The 22,350-nt window shown below is 37.9% G+C and overlaps 1 protein-coding gene across 6 annotated transcripts in view; it reads right to left on the bottom strand.

Moving 5' to 3' along the window:
* Window positions 1–3,917: 3,917 nt before the first annotated feature.
* The window catches only part of LOC109425124 (BUB3-interacting and GLEBS motif-containing protein ZNF207), an 86,487-nt gene continuing 68,054 nt past the window's right edge, over window positions 3,918–22,350 (bottom strand). For 4 of the 6 annotated variants that reach the window (XR_009997600.1, XM_029873665.2, XM_062850922.1 and 1 more), the window contains one exon: window positions 3,918–14,860. Coding sequence is in view for 3 of the 6 variants with exons in the window: in XM_029873665.2 (XP_029729525.1) it covers window positions 14,766–14,860 (95 nt within the window). In the remaining 3 variants the exon portion in view is untranslated. The remainder of the gene's footprint in view (window positions 14,861–22,350) is intronic. The other 2 variants (XR_009997598.1, XR_009997599.1) reach the window with 2 other exon arrangements.

Below are 22,350 nucleotides of genomic sequence, written 5' to 3'. Positions count from 1 at the left end.
TTGCTGCTGTGGTATGGTGTCCATTTCACATAAGCTGGATAACTCGAATTGAATCCGTGCAGAAGAAATTCGTGCGATATGCCCTGAGAAATCTTCCCTGGCGTGATCCGGAAAACCTGCCTCCATATGCGGAACGCTGTCGTTTATTGGGGATCGATACTCTGGAGGACCGGCGTTATGCGTCGCAAGCCACTTTTGTTGCAAAATTGCACGAAGGTGAAATCGATTTGCATAACATTTTGGCAAACATCGATATCTACGCCCCTGAGCGACCCCTGCGTAACAGGAGTTTCGTTAGTCTCGGTAGCTCAAATACTTTATACGGGCAACATGATCCGACTAGACACATGACAATGAAATTCAGCCAAGTTTTTCCTATCTTCGACTTCAATATACAAACTTCGACGCTGCGTAACCGTTTTATAGAATATTTTAGACGTAATTAACTTTGTGCTGTGTATGTTTTTAAGTTTATATTCATTAAGACAATTTTTATGTCAGATGGATCAAATCAAATATAAATAAATAAATAAATAAACATTGCTTTAGAGGGTGTAATTAAGAGAGCGGGGATAAACTCGAGTGGGACGATTTTTACGAAGTCCGTTCAGCTGCTTGGTTTCGCTGATGATACTGATATCACTAGTTTACAGCATTTTTGAACTCGGTAAGCTGATGATCGTTTTTGGTGTAGAATCATGCCCTGAGTTCGAAAACGCGAAGGAAAAAAAAATACAGTAGAGTGGAAATTTTTTCGACTTTCCATACAAGATTGATGATTTGAAATCGATTTTTGTTCTATTTTTAAGCAAAGTCGCTCACTTCACACATCTCATTCTCCGTAATCAATACTCCGATTGAGCTGATTTTTTTTACTGTAACTCGCCTACATATGATGTGTCAAATATACATTGAGAAAGAATTTTTAAATTGTTTTTTTCTTATTGAAAAAATATATTTCTTCATATATTTTTGGAAAATTTGCTAAAATTTAAGGAGATCGTCCCTAAAACTCGCCAATATCTTGAATCTCATCAATCTGACACAAAACCTGCATTCAGATGATCGAATGGTATTATATTTAGCTTTAAATTTATGGAAAAAGATTTAAAATTGGTTGAACAAAACGCAAGATATTTGAATTTTAGTTAATTTAATATTTTAAAAAGTTGTAAACCTCAATATTGAGCTAAAACTCAAAAACTGTTCTACTTTAAATTTTTGAAGCACGGTTTCGAAATCAGCGCTCAATTATGCTTCAAAAATTTTGGTCGTTGACCGAAGTTCACGACTTCCGTTTTATTTTGTAAACTAGTGTATTATAGCTCGCAAATTTGAGACGATGGCGGAAACGTACATCCGACTAAAGAGTGAAGCCAAGCGGATTGGATTAGTCATCAATGTGTCGAAGACAAAGTACATGATGGCAAAGGGCTCCAGGGAGGAATCACCGCGCCCGCCACCCCGAATTTATATCGACGGTGATGAAATCGAGGCGGTTGAAGAATTCGTGTACTTGGGCTCACTGGTGACCGCCGACAAAGACACCAGCAGAGAAATTCAGAGGCGCATTGTGGCAGGAAATCGTTCTTACTTTGGACTCCGCAGAACTCTACGATCGAATAAAGTTCGCCGTAACACGAAGTTAACCATCTACAAAACGCTGATTAGACCGGTTGTCCTCTATGGGTACGAAACATGGACCCTACGTGCAGAGGACCAACGCGCCCTTGGAGTTTTCGAACGGAAGGTGTTGCGTACCATCTACGGCGGAGTGCAGATGGAAGACGGGACTTGGAGAAGGCGAATGAACCACGAGCTGCATCAGCTGCTGAGAGAACCAACCATCGTCCATACCGCGAAAATCGGGAGGCTACGGTGGGCGAGTCCCGTCATCAGGATGTCGGATAGCAACCCGACTAAAATGGTTCTCGAGAGTCATCCGACCGGTACAAGAAGACGTGGAGCGCAGCGAGCTAGGTGGGTCGACCAAGTGGAGGACGATCTGCGGACCCTATGCAGAGTGCGGAACTGGAAACAAACAGCCATGGACCGAGATGAATGAAGATGGCTACTATGTACTGCAGAGGCCACCCTGACCTTAGCGTGATCGGTAAGTAAGGTATACCACACGGCTTCTCTTACCATGTTCATACTCCTAACATTTCCTAACTATTGATGTTAACCCAAAATGAAAATGTGATTTTCAAAAATATCCTGAAAACGGTACAACATATGTACCGATATTAAGGAGTCAAATAATGCCACGTACCTCTTCAGCTCATTGTTTAGACTCTAAACAATGAGCTGATAGAACAATTGTTCATCATATTTTCTAATAACGAAATTCTTTACAACGTTACTGAAGACATAAACACGTTATCGTCACTGATGAGATTAAAAAAAATGAATTTCACTCACACTTCTGAGAGAATTACTCTGAAATGAGGTTGCCCGTGTTTGCAAACAATAAATTTTATGAAAATATAATTATTATTCAGTTCTCTGTACTAAAAAAAAGACAATTCAAGTGATTTTTGGGGGTGGAAACACACGATGTCAAAATTTCGATTATTATCGAACATTTTTTTTTTCCTCCCCTGTTGGGGAATTTAAGCCACTGCGTCCAATAAGCTGAACTTTTGTGGCATTATCGAACATTCATGTACCTCGGATTTTTCTTCGAAAATGATTAGTATTTGGGCTATATATTCATAATCGGAAAACTAGAAAATATTTCGTCGGCGAAAATTTTCTCATACATTTTGTATGGGACGTTTTTTGGGCTAAAAAAGTAATTGTCGATTTTTAGTATGGAAAATAGCCAAAAACTCAGCTAACTCAAATTTTCCCCGATAGAATATTTTCAAATTCTGCATTCATACATTATAGCCGAAATTATAACATTCTATGAAGAAAAATCCGAGGTACATGAAAGTTCGATAATAATCGAAATTTTGACACCGTGAAACATACGTTGCTCTTAGCGAGGTTATAGGAAATCATTTCTGACCTTTACGTGGATTAATATGGCTATAACACATTCCACCGTGACGTTACAACGTTTTGAGGCTTTTTTGGTCAGATTTTTCACAATAACTCATAAATAGATAGGGGAAATTGTGAATTTTCGACAGTTTTGTTCTCTTCGTCATGGGGGGTTTTTGAAAGTTGTTGAACTCAGAGTTGGCCTCAAATCCATCCCAACCAAGCTGAGTTATACGACTAAGTTTCAAGAAATTTGGCCTACAAAAACCCCCCATGACGAAGAGAACAAACCTGCCGATAATACCCATCGTCACCCTACTGTGTACCTCAAATATTTTTGCATATTCGGATTCCTTGTAAAATTTGGAGTAAATTGGATCTGTTGAACATTCAGTTTTCACTGGAAAATCTTGTTCAAAATGAGAATTAGTAGCGTGACGTTACAACGTTGTGTGGACCATTTTGGACCGTTGAATGGTCCATTTTGAACATACTTTTGCAATAAAAACTAAATATTTAACAGATCCAATTAACTCTAAATTTTACAAGGATTCCGAATATGCAAAAATATTTAAGGTATACAGTATCTATTTATGAATTATAGTGAAAAATCTAACCAAAAAGGCGTCAAAACGTTGTAACGTCACTGTTGAATGTGTCCTATTTATAATCCAAAATGCATCCTCAATATCAAAATTCACAATTGTATCGCTTGTACCTACATAACAAACCATAAAAAAGTGTTAAAACTTTTTGGCCATGAAATGGACCCTGTTACTCCAGTGTGCGGTGTCCAAGTAATTTTTTTTAGTCAAATATGCTAGAAGAGCTCCAGTCATTGAATTTGCTGATTTTTTTCATGGCTGAAAGCGTATGTATTTGTCTGACCCCGCAAGGATGTCATCATCTCATCAAAATAATCAACTGCGTTTCTTACATTAACACCACATTTCACTGTACTCTTGTTTATTTCACTTCAAGGTTTACTACCGCGAAAGCAGCACTCTTTTCTTCTACACAAATAATGACTGTCCGATCCGATTAGTTTTTTTTCTCGTTTTACGTTTAGTATGAAAAGTTCCAAATTTTCCAAAGGAAACCGAAACAAACACGTTGATAATTGCTTTTAGTCGACTTTTCTTCTTTTTTGCACTCGGTATACCAGTAAACCACAACGCAGTTGTTGTTGTTGTTAGATGGAAGTCAAGTGTTGACGCCCGGTTATTCTTTTGCTTTTACGGTTCACGCAACAACGTTATACAAAGAGTAGTTGAACATACACCGTCTACCAGAGTGTGATTGTGATTTTGTGTTAAATGTTTAATATTCTGTATTTTTTTGTTGCTATGTTGCTTAGTAATTACAACGCTATTAAGTTGCATAAAGAAACGCATGTACGAACGCCTATTGAATAAACTAAAGAATACAAAACCCCATTACCGAAATGATAGATGAATGATGCAGGGAAACTAGCGTGAAAAATGGGGAAATTAGTGTTGGGTGAGTCAGGGAAAACTGAAAATTGTGGGGTTTTCTACGACTTAACTACGGAAGGGACGATGCAGTGGGAGAAGAGAAAGGGGATGCAGAAATAGGGAAATGAGAACGAACTAGAGGATCGGGCATTCGTACTTTGTCTGTGGTGAGGTGAAAAATGCTTGATGTGGGTATTATCTAGAAAATCGATATTCAATTAAGACTAACAATAACAATATTTGGACTGAGTCACTCACTATACAACACACCGAGTTATCTTGTATACGAAACAGGAAAAACAAATTACTGAAATCAATCCGAGTACCCACTTCTCTTGCCATACAATACTTAGGAGAATACCAAATCATAAGAAAGGAAAACTTGCTTGCCCACGGAAAAGGTGAATGGTATTAGTTGATGTAGTGGAACGAAAGGGAAAACTAAAGGTAGCTGATGTTTGATCTGTAGTTAACTAAACTTAAAAAGAAACGATGCTTTTTACTAATTTTACGAACCGTTTGAGAAAACTGCACTAGAAGCCCCTTATTTCCAGGCAGGGGATGAAAAGTCCAACAGCCCATTGGTCTCGGAAAACGCATTATTCCTTCAATATATTACTATGTAATCGTTATACTGTGAGAAAAAAAAACAGCTTACATTGAAAACCTCCAATGACGCAAAACATAACCAATATTAAACCTTCTCCACCACATTTATAGAAAAAAAATCTGATAAAAGTCTGGACCGGGCTGTGAAACTCCAGCAAAGGGAAATTTCACCTGTCGCTGGCGAACCACCGACAAGGGACTTCTCACTCAACAAACTTGATGTGACACAAATGAATCCCCGGGGAAAGCTTTGAAGCACTTTGATTATTTGTTTGTTTCCAAAAAAGATGTCAAATCTACATGACAGCGCTTCAACGCTTCCCCCATACGTCACTGTGTCGCCTGCGGGATGGGCATTTGTTAGCTGGTTTGCAATTTCCAAACTCTGGAAACGTCCGTCAACAAACATCCATCCGCGTGCAAGGGATAAGCGAATATCCAACATCAAGTTTGTGATAACGGACACCCGTCTCGAACTATCACCTGCCTGGGTTGGTTGTACACGTGTAATAAGTTTAGTGTCAATGGTCGCATGTTCTGAGTCCGAAGATACTTTGAACATAGTTTCACCGAACAGTACAAATTCTGCACAGTACGTTGTTGTAACTTCTATACGATCCAACGCGATCCCATACAAGTATCCTCAACTTTTGTGCAACATTTGAGTGCTGTCCAGGTAAGTTTCGCGAACTATCGACAGTATTAATAAATAAAAATGAAGAGAGAAATTAAAAGTAAGAATAATGTGAGGTACTTATCGGTTTCGGTTCGAGCACGTGTCCGACACGCACACACACTTTTGCGCTTCGCGTAATCAAGAGAGTCAGGTTTCAAAAGGGGTCTTAAGTACGCGAACTCTGTGTCTCTCTCTCTCTATCTCTCTGTCTTTCACAGAACATCTTGAAGAGGAAGAAATAAAGTAAAAGAAGAAGTAGTTGAAGTGAGATTTGTTCGATTTTTTTAAATGTTTGCTTTCTGATTTCAAAAGGGTTTGGACTAATTTTTACAGAGGTTGAGGATTAAGTATTGCGAATTCACATATCACTACGGATAGAAGCAAATTGCGGGAGGAGGTTGACATTGATATCATGATGTTCAAAATTGTCGAAATTCTACCAGTAATTGTTCTAGGACTTACGTCAGAAACCCTTCTCTTAAATCAGTCAGAGCTTGCATAGAAAAAATCTTTTCCGAAATTCCGAACAAAACACTCAGAATCCAAAAAAAAATCGGTAGGGTTCTTCTATGGATTTCAACCACAGTCTCTTTCTATAAATTTTTTGTAGTTTTTGACAGAATTTTTCATACGATTTCTCTCAGATTTCTTCCCTGAATCTATCAAAGCCTTTTTTTCTTGGAATTTTATTTTATGGACTTTCTTCCAAGATTTTCCATGTAGAGATTTTTCCACATTCACTTCCAGAGTTTTCTTCAGAGTTTTTTCGGGTATTTTACGGGATTTCTTAGCGTCATTCCTGGGATTTCTACTAGAGTTCCTCCTAGGATTACTGCATTAGTTTTTCATGGGGGTTTCGTTTGAGTACTTCCTTGAATTTCTTCCTGAGATTTTCCCGATATGCTTCCAGAGTTTCTCACTGGAGATCTGTCCAAAAATAATCCAAGTTTCATTCAGGAACTTCGCTTGGTAGATTTCGGAGATGGCATGACAGAAGTATTCCCGGGAATTAGATGTTTTCCGGAGTTTCCCAAATATTTCATCCCGGGATCACCCTCAGGGTTTTCAAGATGGCTTAGTACTTCTCAGGATTTCTTCCGAAGTCACTCTTGAGATTTTTCCAATAGGTCTTCCCGAAGATTCTCGTAATATTGCATCTGGATACACCTTACGATACTTCTATGGGAGTTTCTTCCACATAATTTAAAAAGTTAGATCAGAAAAAAATTTCGAGAAAAACTCCTGGTAAAAATCCTGCAAGATCTCTGGGAGCAACTACACTAGTTTACAGCATTTTTGAACTCGGTAAGCTGATGGTCGTTTTTGGTGTAGAATCATGCCCTGAGTTCGAAAACGCGAAGTAAAAAAATTACAGTAGAGCGGAAATTTTTTCAACTTTCCATACCAGGTTGATGATTTGAAATCAATTTTTGTTCCATTTTTAAGCAAAGCCGCTAATTTCACACATCTCATTCTCCGTAATCAATGCTCCGATTGATCTGAATTTTTTACTGTAACTCGTCTACATATGATATGTCAAATAAACGTTGAGAAAGAATTTTAAAATTGATTTTTTCTCATAAAAAAAAATACATTTCTTCATATATTTTTGGAAAATTTGCTAAAATTTAAGGAGATCGTCCCCAAAACTAGCCAATATCTTGAATTTCATCAGTCTGACGCAAAACTTGCATTCAGATGATCGAATGGTATTATATTCAGCTTTTAATTTATGGAAAAAGATTTAAAATTGGTTGAACAAAACGCAAAATATTTTAATTTTATTAAATTTCATATTTTAAAAAGTTGTAAAACTCGATATTGAGCTAAAACTCAAAAACTGTTCTACTTTAATTTTTTTGAAGCACGGTTTCAAAATCAGCGCTAAATTATGCTTCAAAAATTTTGGTCGTTGACAGAAGTTCACAACTTTCGTTTTATTTTGTAAACTAGTGCTATTAGAGAAGTATTAAAAAGAACATCCAGGATCGCAACAGTTTCCGGTTGGAATTAAGGGAAGAGCTCTGAAAACATCTCCAAAAAAATATCCGTGGTGTTCACTGCAAGAAATCTTGAAATCACTATGAAGACAAGCTTGAAAAAAATTCTCCGAATGAAATCGCTGGAACAGCTCCATGAGAAATATCATCAAAACATCCTGCAGAGCTCCCAAAAAGGAAATTCGGAAGAAACTTGTGGACAGTTCCCGGAAAATATTCAGGATAAATGCAGAAACATCTCTGAGAAATCCCGCTAAAACATTCAAGAAATATCCTAGGGAAACTCCTGTAAAAATCTCGGCGATTCTGTATAAGAAGGTTCTCGGAAATGAAGAATTTCAAGAATAACTCCTGAAGATACACTGGAAGAAATCCACGGCAGAACTTTTGCGGAAATAAAAAAGAATCCCAACATCATTAGAGAGACTCCTGTAGAGATCCATGGATAAATTCTGGGAGAAATCATCCAAAAATGTCTTTAAGTAAAAGGAACTCCCACGAGGCATTCAGACAGCAATATCATGAGCTGGAAAAAAAATCTTCAGGATTCCCATAAGAACTCCAGAAGAAATCGGTCGGAGTTCAGAAAGATTCGCGCATGAATTGATCGAATCGTGGAAAAAATGCCAGAAGGACTCCAAAAGAACGTCCGAGAGGAATTCTTAATTCCCGAGCAGGAACGAATAACTGACACATAACTGCAGCATACCAAAGTCAGGTATCATTACCAAGACAAGGTATTGGTCGGTTACCCAGATATTGAAAATAACTTATTTTGGTGTTTTGTAGGTATTGATAGAACACCTCAACGAGTTATTGATTTGGTGTTGAGGACTGCTTGAGGTATTATTCAATTATGGAAAAATCGCAATTTGTATGGAAAAATAGCCGATTATTATTGAGGTAATGCCATACCTGATGTCATTATTCACGTGTTATGCACAGAATACACACCAGTTATTATTTTGGGTGTTTTACCTCTTATGCAGGGCTTCTTAATAGGCTTCTCAGGTTGTAGGTATTCGATTTTCCAAACCTGAATTCGATATTCTTCAGCTACTTTCTGCTGCTCGGGTTACACGGTTCCACCATTCTCAGGTCACTCTGACAGTTCTGCATGCCCTTTTTTCGCTCAAGCGTTATCTGTCAAAGTGATCTGAGATCTACCAAACATTTTCTTCTTGCAATGAAGAATTCAAGAATGAACACTAGGGAAATGTCATGCAAAATACGGTAGGAATCTTATGAGAAATCCAGGACATTCCAATAGACATCTCCTCAAAAATCTGAGAAGAAACTCTGACGGAATTTGGAAAAAAAAACCCTTGTGGAAAAATTTCTGGATGGGTTCTAACTTCAACATGGAATTTACAGCATCTCATCGTGATTGTCGGCTTCCCGAAATTGTTTGACATTTGGGAATACCTTCTGAATATGTAAATACCTTGGTGCCACCCAACCCGGGAGCAACTTGACAGCTGCCGAACAACGTCAGCGTACCTAAAAATTTTGGTCCGGGTGGTACTGTCAGATTCAAAGCGGCAAGCGCTACTTTTGAAAAGGACGAAATCTAATAATAACAAACCGCACAAAACATATTAATACATTAAACAGGAACCTTAATGTAGGGCCCATATAGCCGAGGCGGTAAACGCACGGGTATTCAGCATGACCATGCTGAGGGTGACGGGTTCGATTCCCGGTCGGTCCAGGATCTTTTCGTAAAGGAAATTTCCTTGACTTCCTTGGGCATAGAGTATCTTCGTGCCTGCCACACGATATACGCATGCAAAATGGTCATTGGCAGAGGAAGCTCTCAGTTAATAACTGTGGAAGTGCTCATAGAACACTAAGCTGAGAAGCAGGCTTTGTCCCAATGAGGACGTTACGCCAAGAAGAAGAAGAGGAACCTTAATGTGTTGTTTCCGTTTTTCTGCCGTAGGAAAATGCAAATAAAGTGCGGCATGATGAATTTGTTTACTAGAAGCGAAAATTATATCAATAAAAACGGGTCAAGTCAAATTAGTCGACTTTCATAAAATTAATCAGAAACTCATGTTTTCTTCTGGTGCGGTTAATATGGACCTGCAAGTAATAAATTTGCTACTTATGCCAACATTTTACAGCTGCATATCTGGTGGCAAAGCGAAAAAAGAAGTTAAAAATAATCATTTGCAATTTTTTTTCGAGTTTTATCCTCGGTTTGATTTTGTATGTACAGTAACAAATTAATATGCACGACCGTTTAAACATGTGCTTTTATTTCATTTATTACAGCAACCAAAAGAAAATTCAAAATGATTTGAATTTAATGAACATTAGTTTTTGCGCTTCTGTAGAATACGTCCTTTTGATATGAAACGGTAGCCTCTCTTTGGCTTCCACTCACCACGCAACAAAAAGATGTTTTCGCGAGGACAAAAATTGTTGCGTCAGGGAAGGATGGACCCGTTGTTTACGTACAGTAGCGACATCTGCGATTTGCAAGTAGGTACGCGATACTGAGCTCATCTGTCAAGTTACGGGTGGGGGGGGGGGGGGTTGGGGGGGGGGGGTGCCACCATTAGTTTCAAATCAAGTTACGCGAAACAGCCTACTGCGCCTGCTGCAATCAGTTTCGAACGAATTTCACCATAGGCCTTTTCATTTGACAGGTTCGTGTATGCTATTGTTTACAACTGCAAACACCGGACTGTCATTTTGATAGAACTGTCAAAGGCCCCAAAAATCCACTGATTTTAAACGTCTTGCGATTAGCCCTATGGAGTAATCCACGGTCTTCTTTTTTCCCCGAGTTGATTCTTCTATTTCTCTGCAAATGCGGGCACTGTTTACAAAAACTAACACATTCATGAACATCCAGCGACCGAAAGTTCACTGGATGTTCACCGGATCTCGCCGAATGCAAGTGGACAAGTTCATTGGCTTTGACGGCAGCAAAAATGAACTCATTCCAATAGGCCTTTTTAGTTAGAGGTTCATGTATGCCACTGTTTAGAACTGCCGAACAAAGGCGCAAACGCTGAATTGTCATTTTTCATAGGAGAACTGTCAAAGGTCCCCAAAACTAGCTGATTTTGAATGTTCTCTGATCCCATTTGAATCCGTCGACGTATGCGTGAAGAAGTATAAAAAACGTGTTTTGACACGTTTTTGCTTATGTTTACCAAAAAAAAGCTATAATCTAATCACTGTGCTAACAACAATTTACCGGATGGTGTAGTGCTACCAACCGTTTCACTTTCAGAACTGCTATCAGTAGCATCTGAACACACACGACAGGAAAATCATACTGGGTGGCGTAGCGCTACCAGCAATTTCACGATTCGGCTGGGCAAATACGAGCAACACGAACCCGAGTAAAATATGACAGACGTTTCGGGATTTTACTTGTTTTTCACATATTCATCTGGGAAAATCTTCAACTTATACAAGGAACCACATGGAACATTCAGAATTCAGTATTAGGGGCAGGGACGCCAGATATTTAAAAAAAAAATCAGTATCCCATACAACAACAAAATAGCTCCTCCAGCTCAAAAATCTGTATTTCATATTTCGTTTTACATAAGCACGGATGCGCAAAAATCTGTTTGTTACAGATAAATCTGTATATATGGCATCCCTGATTATGGGAAAGATATTTGTGTTAATAGTTGTGTACTAGAGACACGAAGTTTTGTACTGATTTGTCTTTCACACACTGTTTTGAAGTTCCGTCAATAATGTAGGGATGTCACCAGAAACCGTACGTTGAGAGAAATCCGCTAAAATTCGCATAACGAATCATCTGAACCATGTTGAAAATCTGGCGAATCAACGACAGATGTCAGTAACTATGATTTCCTGCCAAGTAGACCTTATAATACACTGTTAAATCGCTGATATCAATGTCCAACCACTCTGAACCCGATAACATTCGCTTTTTATTACGATTATTTGCATTCCATAATAATTTAGTGATTACTTGCCTGTAGTGATGTTCGGAAGGTTTATGACAGAAGATTGGAAAATAATAAAAGTAAATAATATATGTGTGTGGGGAAAAAAATAAAAGTAGATGTGTACTTACGCGTTCGGAGAGAGTGATAGGTTAGTAAAATTTGAAAAATAATAATAAACAGACAGGATAGTGATGTTTCTAACCTACGCTTTCAATGGTGTCAACTCTATGTGTTCAATGGAAAGGAAATTAAAAATGATGAAAGCAACCGTCTACTTGCAAATGAAAACGGATCCCACAACCTGCTAGTTGGACCATAACCCTAACATATCATTTTATCGAGACTAAACACACTACATCTTTAAGGAAAAAGCCACTTTCTCTATCGATATATGCAATTTTGCCTGTGTAGGAAAGATTCACATTCTTCCAACAATGTCTATAATGTTCGAACACAGCATAGCATATGAAATTGAAAAATAAAACTAAACGAATAAAACAAAAATTCGTTACAAATCATGGTGTAATACGAACAACTAATGAGAAATACGTTCCTTACGGATGGTGTATGATCCAAGAGAAAAAGTATAATTTTCAAAAAACACACACACGCACAATGAAAGCGCCTTAACCAACCAACAGAAAATGAAAAAAAAACAGCTCTGTATTACACTTGAGGATCTCAACTAGATCTTTTTCAACGGGCAAAATTAGAAGAAATTGAAGCGAAAGCAACGTGTCGTGCAAACCGGCAACTCTTATTATTCCCAGAAATTCATAAACTTTTTCCAAGCTTTTGCAATTGGCACCACTGCTCAATTGACAGCAGTGCTGCCATATCTCCCGAACGATTCCCGTCAGAGTTGCCAGCCTCTCCGACGAGGGGTGCCATCGCAGACAGACGCAAAAAGTTTCACGTCGTGTAGATGTGTGTCCCTCCCAGTCCACGTACCGAACCACTTGTAAACCTGAGTGGTATTATTTGAAATGGGGCGCCTTAACTTATGACAAAGGTGTGTAGACCCTGGGTAATCTCTGATTAGGCGTAATATAGTATAGATTGATAAAATGGTGAACCCCTTACCTTGCGCGCGCCGAGTGAGTCTTTTACAGTCGTGTGTGTACCTACTTTTTTTTTCGTTTTCGAATATCTGTTTCACTCTCACGTTGCCGCAAAGCAGAGGGGGGTCTCTTTCGCGCTACTCGGAAATTCTAAGAGGATAACGCAAATTCTGTTCGAACGAAACATACAGAGTAAATATGTTGGTTATTTGTTTGGGTATTTGGAAAGACGCAGAATTCTATTTTGAGAAACGAAAAGTGACTTATGTCTATGCAAAACTGGTTAGTATTGATTTTTTAACTGGGAAAAATCCTATGATCTGTTGTGAAAATTGATCGTTTTTCTAATGCATGCTTCCCTGAACAATGCACAAGGACTGTTATCTATTGTATTTGAACGATTACTAGATACTGGATTTTGATAGAAAACAAGTTAAAAGTATGAAGATCAAATATCAAATGTGTGTTTCTAATTCTGTTCCGTTGAGCAAAGTTTTACCTATTTTTGTTTTGTTTCTGAAAGCTAACATATTTGTCATGAAAATTCCTGTTTCAAAACTGTGACTGTGCTTAAAATTTGATCCTTAATGCTCCCGCACACAACCTAGTAATCTTGACATCGATTCCTTCCTTATATATCCCATATAGTTTTATGGTATTATTTCTTGATGTTGATTAAGTTTGGTATATACTAAGTGTATAGAAACAAATAATAAAAATGACATACCCCTTTTTTGTGACTTACGCAGAGGAAGGCCATCATGTTTTAGCAGTGTTTCTTATTAACCATGTAGGCGCTAGTTGGAAAATAGTAGTCGAAAGCATTGCTTATCTGTTCGCGGGCTCAGTTTTGTTGGGTTTAGATATCTCAGCGATATGCGCGTGGGAGTGAACCTGTCGAATATACACACATACGTACACTACTATTAAGGATTATTGCGACTTGGGGCGTGCTATTTATATCATTGGTATAACAGTGCTACTGGGTGTTGTTGTTTGTCAGAAAGGAAAAAAAAAGATGAGTTTTGCTTGATGAGCTTTCACTGGACAAGAGTACTATGTTGTCGCATGATCTGATCTGATGTAAAATTTGTTGACCGTGAACAATATTTTGTTTCTAAAGTTAACGCTAGTCAGAATCAGTACAATGCTCTTTACATACTAGAATCGATATATTGGTGACTTTTTGGGGTACATTTTGACATAAATTCAAAGAAAATGTCGAGTCAAATTACGATACTCTGAAAACGACCTTACAGTGTGGGTCAAGATACTTATCTGTCAAAGGATGCAAATTTTTAGTGAAACTAAAAGGAACAGTACTTTCGTTTACATTTGCAAATGTGTACTGATTATAACAAGCTAAGCTTTAAGCTTTAGAAGCTTTAGAATCCTGTCAGATCCGCAATACTCTTCCAGATGAAGCCAAAATGCTCAACTAGGGTATTGAATTAGTTTATGAGTTCATATTAATGATACCCTTTCTGACATCGATTACAGCGATTGGTAGCGCGAATGGCACTTCCAACAATCTATCAGCTTCAAGCTGTATTGATTATACGTAAGGAGTATCCTATAACGTCTAAATTACTATAATCCACTAATATCTTGATATCGTAATACACGGTTACACGATAATCTCTACCTGAACTGCAGAAAGGAAAGAGCAAAAGGAGAATCTTCCGAAACTCGTAACAACCCACGCTTTGAATAAAAGAACTGTGTAAGGCCTTACTATCTTAGTCACTACCCACTAGAGGTGATTAGGATTATACAAAACATTATATAGAAGAAAAATTGCCACTTGCTTGCTATGGAGAAGATCGCTGAAGATCCTGCCGAAGCCGGCGTCCATCCGTTTAGGGGAGTGGTTTGTTGCTACCACCACACACAGCCCTTGCTTGGTTCCCTTGCTCCTCCGGTCTCCTGACTCTTCAAGGGAACACAATCGGCAGGCCAAGGTTCAGCAGAGGCCCGGCGGCAGTCTGCAGCACCACTGGTGCCTGAACTGATCACCGGAAACGGGGCGGCAGCATCGGCAACATCGGCGGCCCCGGAAACACCATGCCCATGCCTGGCACTCCTGGAATCTGCGTGATGAGGCCACCTGTTTTTGTTTAGTTTTTTTTTGGTATGTGGGATAACGTACCCGAGACGCACGCGTAACGTAGACAGAAAGACAGAGAGAAGGGAAGAGAAAGCAATTCGAAACGGGGATTAGTAACGCTCGGAAGTGATCGGACGAATCCGTGGGCGACAAAGCATACAAATGGTGTATATTCTTTTTTTTAATCTGTTCTCAATCAAATCAATACTAAGTATATCATTTCACAATATCAAAAAGAAAAAGGAAAATGAATTGCTTGGCAATTTACCCTGGGATATACTTCAATATATACGAGTTACAGCAAGTACAGTAAGAATACTTAGAGCTAGGAGGCTTATCGAACTAATGATGCAAAAATGTTGACACACAAACGATTTAGAGAGGGTGGAAAAAGGAAGAACTAATACGCTAGAATAAAGTGTTAGTGGAGAACAGGAATCAACTTGAAAGTTAGTAAAACGGTGAACAGGTGACAAAGTTAAACAACACTAGTGTAGATTTTTGGAATTATAAAATACACACGCACGCACACGCATTAGTAGAGAGAAAGTCAAACTCGGACTTAAACGGAACACAGTGAGTGAAAAAAACAAGTTATCAGAGTAGTTGGTGCTAACCTTAATTTGAACCCATGCCTAACGGAAAAGGAACCATGGTTTAGGTCATTTCTCACAGATTCGACGTATTACGATGACTTATGTTCTAGCAATTTGCAGAATCAATGAAAATATATTTCCAAAAAGTGATGAAACAGGAAAAATAACGGAATCAGTTAGCTCGCCTACACTTAGCCAAATAAACTTTAGATATTCATAAGGTATAGCTTATGAAACGGCCTTTAAATAAGCAATGTTCAACTGCAGCCAAATCAGCCTCGAGGTATACGTCGAGGTATACGTCGGCCCATATAGCCGAGGCGGTAAACGCACGGGTATTCAGCATGACCATGCTGAGGGTGACGGGTTCGATTCCCGGTCGGTCCAGGATCTTTTCGTAAAGGAAATTTCCTTGACTTCCTGGGGCATAGAGTATCTTCGTGCCTGCCACACGATATACGCATGCAAAATGGTCATTGGCAGAGGAAGCTCTCAGTTAATAACTGTGGAAGTGCTCATAGAACACTAAGCTGAGATGCAGGCTTTGTCCCAATGAGGACGTTACGCCAAGAAGAGAGAAGAGAGAGAGTATACGTAAACGAACGATGAACTCGATTCATGCTAAGGTGAATGCCATGAAAATCAGGCATTTCAAAAGTTCTCAAAACAGGATGTTGGATCGAAAAAGCAAATACGCAGATCTAAAGAGAATTCGACTAGTCATTGGAGAGCTTTTATTACGTTATAGAAGACAATGATCTGCGTCACGGGCATGGACCGAAATGTTATGCGAAGGTTATCAATGGTGCGCGGCACAAAACTGCGCCAGTACACGCCATATGCAGTGTCCTTCAAACGTTTATTGTAACGTAACTTCAAAGGTGTATCAATGAATAGGATTAGCATAGCTAATGATAGCTGAAATAGAGTAAGAGATCCCAATAAAAGACACGGAAACGTGCCCAGTGAGCTATTCACTCTTTGAAGAAAGTAGGACACCAGACAACGGACTAGCATGCAACGCCCAGTGTCAACGCTGTTCAACAAGATATATTCTAGATTGCTGTAACACGGTGACACTTATTTTGCACCCACTGCTATTTCTCAGTTGTCTGTCAATCAATTAAACTAATTTTCAACATGAAGCTTAGTTCTGTGATGGAACTCCTAGATGAATTTCTGTAGAAATTTCTGAAGAATTTCTAGAAGAAATGTCTGGAGCCTGAGAGTATCACTGTAGAAATGCCTAGAGAAATCCTTGAAGGAGTTCCGGCAGTAATCTCTGACGGTATTCCTGGAAAAAATCCTTATAGGAGTTTCTGGAGAAATCCCTGATGAAGTTCCTAAAGGAATCTTTGACGGCGTTTTTGAAGAAATTTTTGCAGCTCCTGAAATTAGAAATCTCAGGAAAAAATCCTGGAGGGTTCCCCGAACAATATCTGAGACAATTCCTGGAGAAAGCTCTGAAGAAGTTTATGCATAAATTCAGAATGAGTTCCTGAAGAAACCTCTGAAATAGTTTCTGGAAAAATCTTCCCAGTTTCCTAAACAATTCCAGGAAAAAAATCCCAAAAGGATTTCCAGAAGAAATTCTTGGAAGAAATCGCTGGATGAGCTCCTGGAAGAATCCTTTTGAGAAATTCCAGAAAAAAAACCCTCAAGGAACTCCACATTAAATCCCTCATAGAATTCCAAGAGAAATTCCTAAAGGAACTCCTGTAAGGACATCTCCAACGTGTTATTGAAGGAATCCCAGAGGAAGTTTCTAAGGAATCCCTGAAGGTGTTTTTTGCAGAAATCCCTAAAGCAATTTGATTACAAATCTATGAAGGAGTTCCTGGAGGAATCCTTGAAGGAGTTCATGAAGGTATTCCTGAATGAGTTCCTCAAGAAACCTCCAGCAATTCCAGGAAAAAAATTGAGGAGTTCTAGAGGAAATTCCTAGAGAAGTCCTTGAATAATCCATGAAAGAATTACTGAAGGAGTTCTGGAAGGAATTCTTGAAGGAATTACTGCAGAAATTCATGCAAAAGTTTCTGCAGAAATCCCTGAAAAAAAATAGCTAAGCACTTCCTGAATACTTCGAAGAAACTCCTAGAAAAAATACTGATTTGAAAAAATACCCGAAAGGAACTCCATGTGAAATCCCTCAAAGAAAGCCAAGAGATATTCCAGAAGGAATTCCTTTAACTTCTTTCAAGGTATTATTGGAGGAATCCTAGAAGCAGTTGCTGAAGGAATCGCTGAAACAGTTCCTATAGAAATCCATGATGAAGTTCTTGGGAAATCTCTGAAGAAGTTCATGAAGAAAGTTCTGAAGGAATTGGAGAACAAATCTCTGGAGGAATTCCTGGAGAAATCCTAAAAGGAGTTTCCGGGGAAATCTCTCCTACAATTCCTAGAGGATTTCAAGAACAAGTTCCTATTCCTATAGAAATCCCCGATCAAAATTTGGGAGGAGAAATCCTTGAAGAAGTTCTTGCCGAAATCTCTGAAGGACTTCCTAAAGGAATTCCTTTACGAGTTCCTGAATTACAGGAGAATTTCTCCAGTAATTCCAGGAGAAATCTCTTTAAGAATTTCAGGAAAAATCCTTGAATGATTTCAACAAGAAATTCCTGGAGAAATCCCAGAAGAAATTTTTGAAGCATTTTCTGGATGGACTCCCAAAAAGAGTTTCTGAAAAAAAAAAAACTTTTCAAGAATTTTCTAAACAAAATCCCTCAAGTAACTCCAGGTTAAATCCCCGATAGAATTCCAAGAGAAATTCCTGGAGGAATTCCTGTAAAAAACCCCTCAAGGTGTTACTGGAGGAATCCCAGAAGAAGTTCCTGAAGGAGTTTCTGGAGAAATCCCTGAAGTAATTTGAAAACAGATTTTGCTAGAGAAATGCCCGAATATTACATGAAAAAAATCCTGGAGAAATCACTAAAGGAGATCTTGAAGGAATCCTTGAAGGAGTTTTTACAGAAGTCCATGAAATGTTTCCGCAGAAATCGATGAAAAAAATACTGAAGCGGACGAATCCGTAAAAAAATCTTGATTACTGAAAGAGTCCTTTCAAGAAATTTCAGAAAAAAAATCCCTTTGGAGATGGCATTTTCACCTTTCTGGATGCAACCTCGCTAGTCTAGAACACGTTTGTGATGGTTGATTTTCTCGGCTGGGCACATACGACCCGTCCGTCCCCAAAGGGTTAAAGAACTCCAGGTGAAGTTTCTAAATTATACATGAAGAAGTTTCTGCAGTAATCTCTGATTAAATTTTGAAACGTCTCTAAAGAAGTTCCTGGGGAATCCCCAGCGATTTCAGGAAAATCATTGAAGAAATTCCTAGAAAAAATCTACAGGAAATTTCTGGAGAAATCCTTGAATAACCCTGGAAAGAATTCCTGGAGAAATCACAGAAGGAGTTCGTGAAGGAATCCTTGCAGGAGTTCCTGCAGAAAAAACAATGAAAAAGTTTCTGAAAAATTACTGAATCACTTCTTGGATGAATCTTTGAAAAGCCTCTTGATGAAATCCATGAAAGAGTTCCTGGAAGAATCCGTTCAAGAAATTTATGTAGAAATCCCCGAATAATCCTTGAAAGAATTCCTGGAGAAATCACTGAAGGAGTTCGTAAAGGAATCCAATCCTTGAAGGAGTTACTGCAGAAATCTCTGAAAAAAATACTAATGCACTTCCTGGATGAATCCTTGAAGAAACTTCTGCGAAAACCCCTGATAGAGTTCCTGGAAGATCCCAGCAAGAAATTTCAGAAAAAAATCCCCCAAGGAACTACCTCAAACAATTCCATGAGGAATTCCTATAAAAATCCTTCGGGGTGTTATTGATGGAATCGTAAAAAGTTCCTTAAGATATTTCGGAAGCAGTTACTGCAGAAATTCATGAAGGAGTTCCTGGAGAAGTTCATGGAGAAATTCCTGAAGTAATTTGAGAACAAATCTCTGAAGATTTTCCCAGAAAAATCCCCAAATAATCTATGAAATGTGTCTGAAGAAATCACTGAAGGAGTTCTAGAAGGAATCCTTGAAGAAGTTCTTACAGAAATCCATGAAAGATATCTTTGGAAAAAATACTGTAGCGCTTTCTGCATGAATCCGTAAAAAATCTTGGAGAGTTACTGGAAGATCCTTTCAAGAAATTTCAGAAAAATCCTTCAAAGAACTCCAGGTGAAATCCCTCAAAAAATTCAAAAAGAATTTCTCGTAAAACCCTTCAAGGTGTTATTGGAGAAATCTCAGAGGTTTCTGAAGAAATCTCGGAAGCAGTTCCTACGGAAATCAATGAAGGAGTGCGTGGAGAAGTTCATGGTGAAATTCCTGGAGGAATTTGAGAAGTAATCCCTGGAGAAGTTCCTGGAGGAATCCTCGAAGGAGTTCCCGGGGAAATATCTCCAGCACTTCCAGGAAAATCCCTGAAGAAATTTCTTGAGAAATCCCCTAAGAATCATTGAAAGAATTCCTGGAGGAATCACTGTAGAACATTTTGGCTGAAGGAATCCATCTAGGAATTTATGAAGAAACTAGCTGTCCCGGCAAACTTTGTCTTGCCAATCTTGTGGTGGTTTGACAGATTTTAAGCTCATTTAAGCACCGCACTCTAGATTGGTTTTATTTCGATCATGTTGATTTTCTTCCCAGCTCATAAACACCAGTACTTTATCAATTTTCCAACTTTTTGAGTTCATTTTCCTAACTTTTTTTACATATAAACACAGCCACCATGAATACGAATCTAACCATACGCGATTCATTCTGATCGGTTCAGCCGTTCGTGACTTTTGTTGCCTCAAAGCGAACTCAAACTCCTTTTTATATATATAGATTCCTCAAGGAATTGCAGAAAAATCTCACACAGTATTCAAGGAGACATACTTGAAGGAATTCCTGGAGGAATGCCTGAAGAGTACCCTGCACAGTGTTCGAAATCAATGATTTTACGATCAAAATTAAATAACTTTTTTTAGGTTGGTTCTAGAGGTTTGGCGTGTTCTAAAAAGTTTTTCTGCATGTTAAAAGGCGTCTTTTGATAAAATGTAATAAATGATTAATCCCCCTAGAAGTGAGATAAAAAATTTATTTTTTTGAAATATTTTTTAGAGGTTTGACGTCTTCGGCAAAGTTGTAGCCCATAATAAGAGAACAAAAATCGTAGAACATGTCAAAGCTCCATCTCTTACGGTTTTCAAGATATGGAACGTTTTGTGCGAAGTACCCCTAAAACTAGTTTTTTCAGTGTAGCTTCAACAGATAAAATCCTACAGTTTTGTGACCTTATACAAACTTGTTCAGGACGTCAAATTACACAATTCTTCCGAAGATGTCAAGTCATTATATCTTAAAACAAAAAAGTTATAGGTAAATTTATCATATTTTAAGGAGTACTTTCACCTTAAGTAACTATTTCCGGCGCAAAATGGCGCAGATGGCTCAGTCGGTAGTTGAAAGATTAGACTTTTTACTATCACTTGGGGGTGGAAACCCTCGTGGGCAATAGTGGGAAAAATGGTTTAAATACATGACAAAAACTAATTATTTTGCCTGTAATACAAGAAAAATTAATAAAAATTAATCATTTAGGAGCCCACAGTAATTTTTACTGCATTGCGTTATTTCCAGCAATATTTTACAACACTTTTGAGCATGATTTATTTATTTATTTACTTAAATTAGCGACACTTTACACCAAAGTTGCATTCGTGTCGTTTTTGAGCATTGTTTTTACCAAACAGAATATTTTATTCATGATTTTGAATTCATATTGTTTACTATCAGATGGTCAGACAATTTCTGATGAAGTTACTTTAAAATTACCTGTTTGAAGTTTTTTTGGCAATACAAGTTAAGTAGCGCTAGAAATAGGAAGAAGGAAATATTAAACAGTTCAAGATGTGCATCAAAACACATAGCAGATTATGTTGTTATTTTTTCATGTATTTATATTTATATTTGTTGTTTGACTTTTCAACTACGGAATCAGTATCGGAAAACATCAGGAGAATTTTTGATTCGTCCGATAGCAGATTAACAGCTTTTTCGGTAATCCACGAGTTTGACTTACAACTGGGAAGCAATAGAAATATATCAGATGTAAATCAATAAAATACAGGGGGTGCCGAGAAATAACGCGATAGTTTTTTTTTTAATTTCAAACATTATTTTTAATCTCTTGACGTTAACCAATTACATGTTACGTCCCATCGTCTGCATCATGAGTTAATTGAAGTACTTTTCATATTTTTAACAGTACTTTTCACAAAAATCGGGTTGAAAATAAAATTTTATATCAAATTGATCATTTGATATAAAAGATTAACTTTATTTTCACCAGGAAATCTTCAAAATATGTATTGAAGAATGTAAAATTACAACTACCTTTATAAGAACTGCGAAGGTATTTATCAAAACGCATTTGATATTCTAACCACCGTAGCCATTCAGTTTTATGACTATCGAGTAGGTTGTCATTCATTTGGGCACAGATATGTTGTCATTATTTTGAAGAAATTCAATACTTTTATTTTGAACTAGCATTAGTTATAACTCTCGGGAACAATATTTTGTTCTGATGTTTTAATTTTGAGTGATAAAAACTCACTGGTTTTTGCAAAAACGTTGTAAAATATTGCCGGAAGAAACAGTGCACAGTGCAGTAAAAATTACTGTGGGCTTCTTAATTATTTTTTTTTTTATTTATTTTGCTTGTATTACAGGCAAAATAATTAGTTTTTGTCATGTATTTAAACCACCTTTCCCACTATTGCCCACGAGGGTTTCCACCCCCAAGTGATAGTAAAAAGTCTAATCTTTCAACTACCGACTGAGCCATCTGCGCCATTTTGCGCCGGAAATAGTTACTTAAGGTGAAAGTACACCTTAAAATATGATAA

Source organism: Aedes albopictus, chromosome 2 (genome assembly GCF_035046485.1).
Source record: "Aedes albopictus strain Foshan chromosome 2, AalbF5, whole genome shotgun sequence".
NCBI classification, from domain to species: Eukaryota; Metazoa; Arthropoda; class Insecta; order Diptera; family Culicidae; genus Aedes; species Aedes albopictus.
This window is presented reverse-complemented; position numbering and strand designations above follow the sequence as displayed.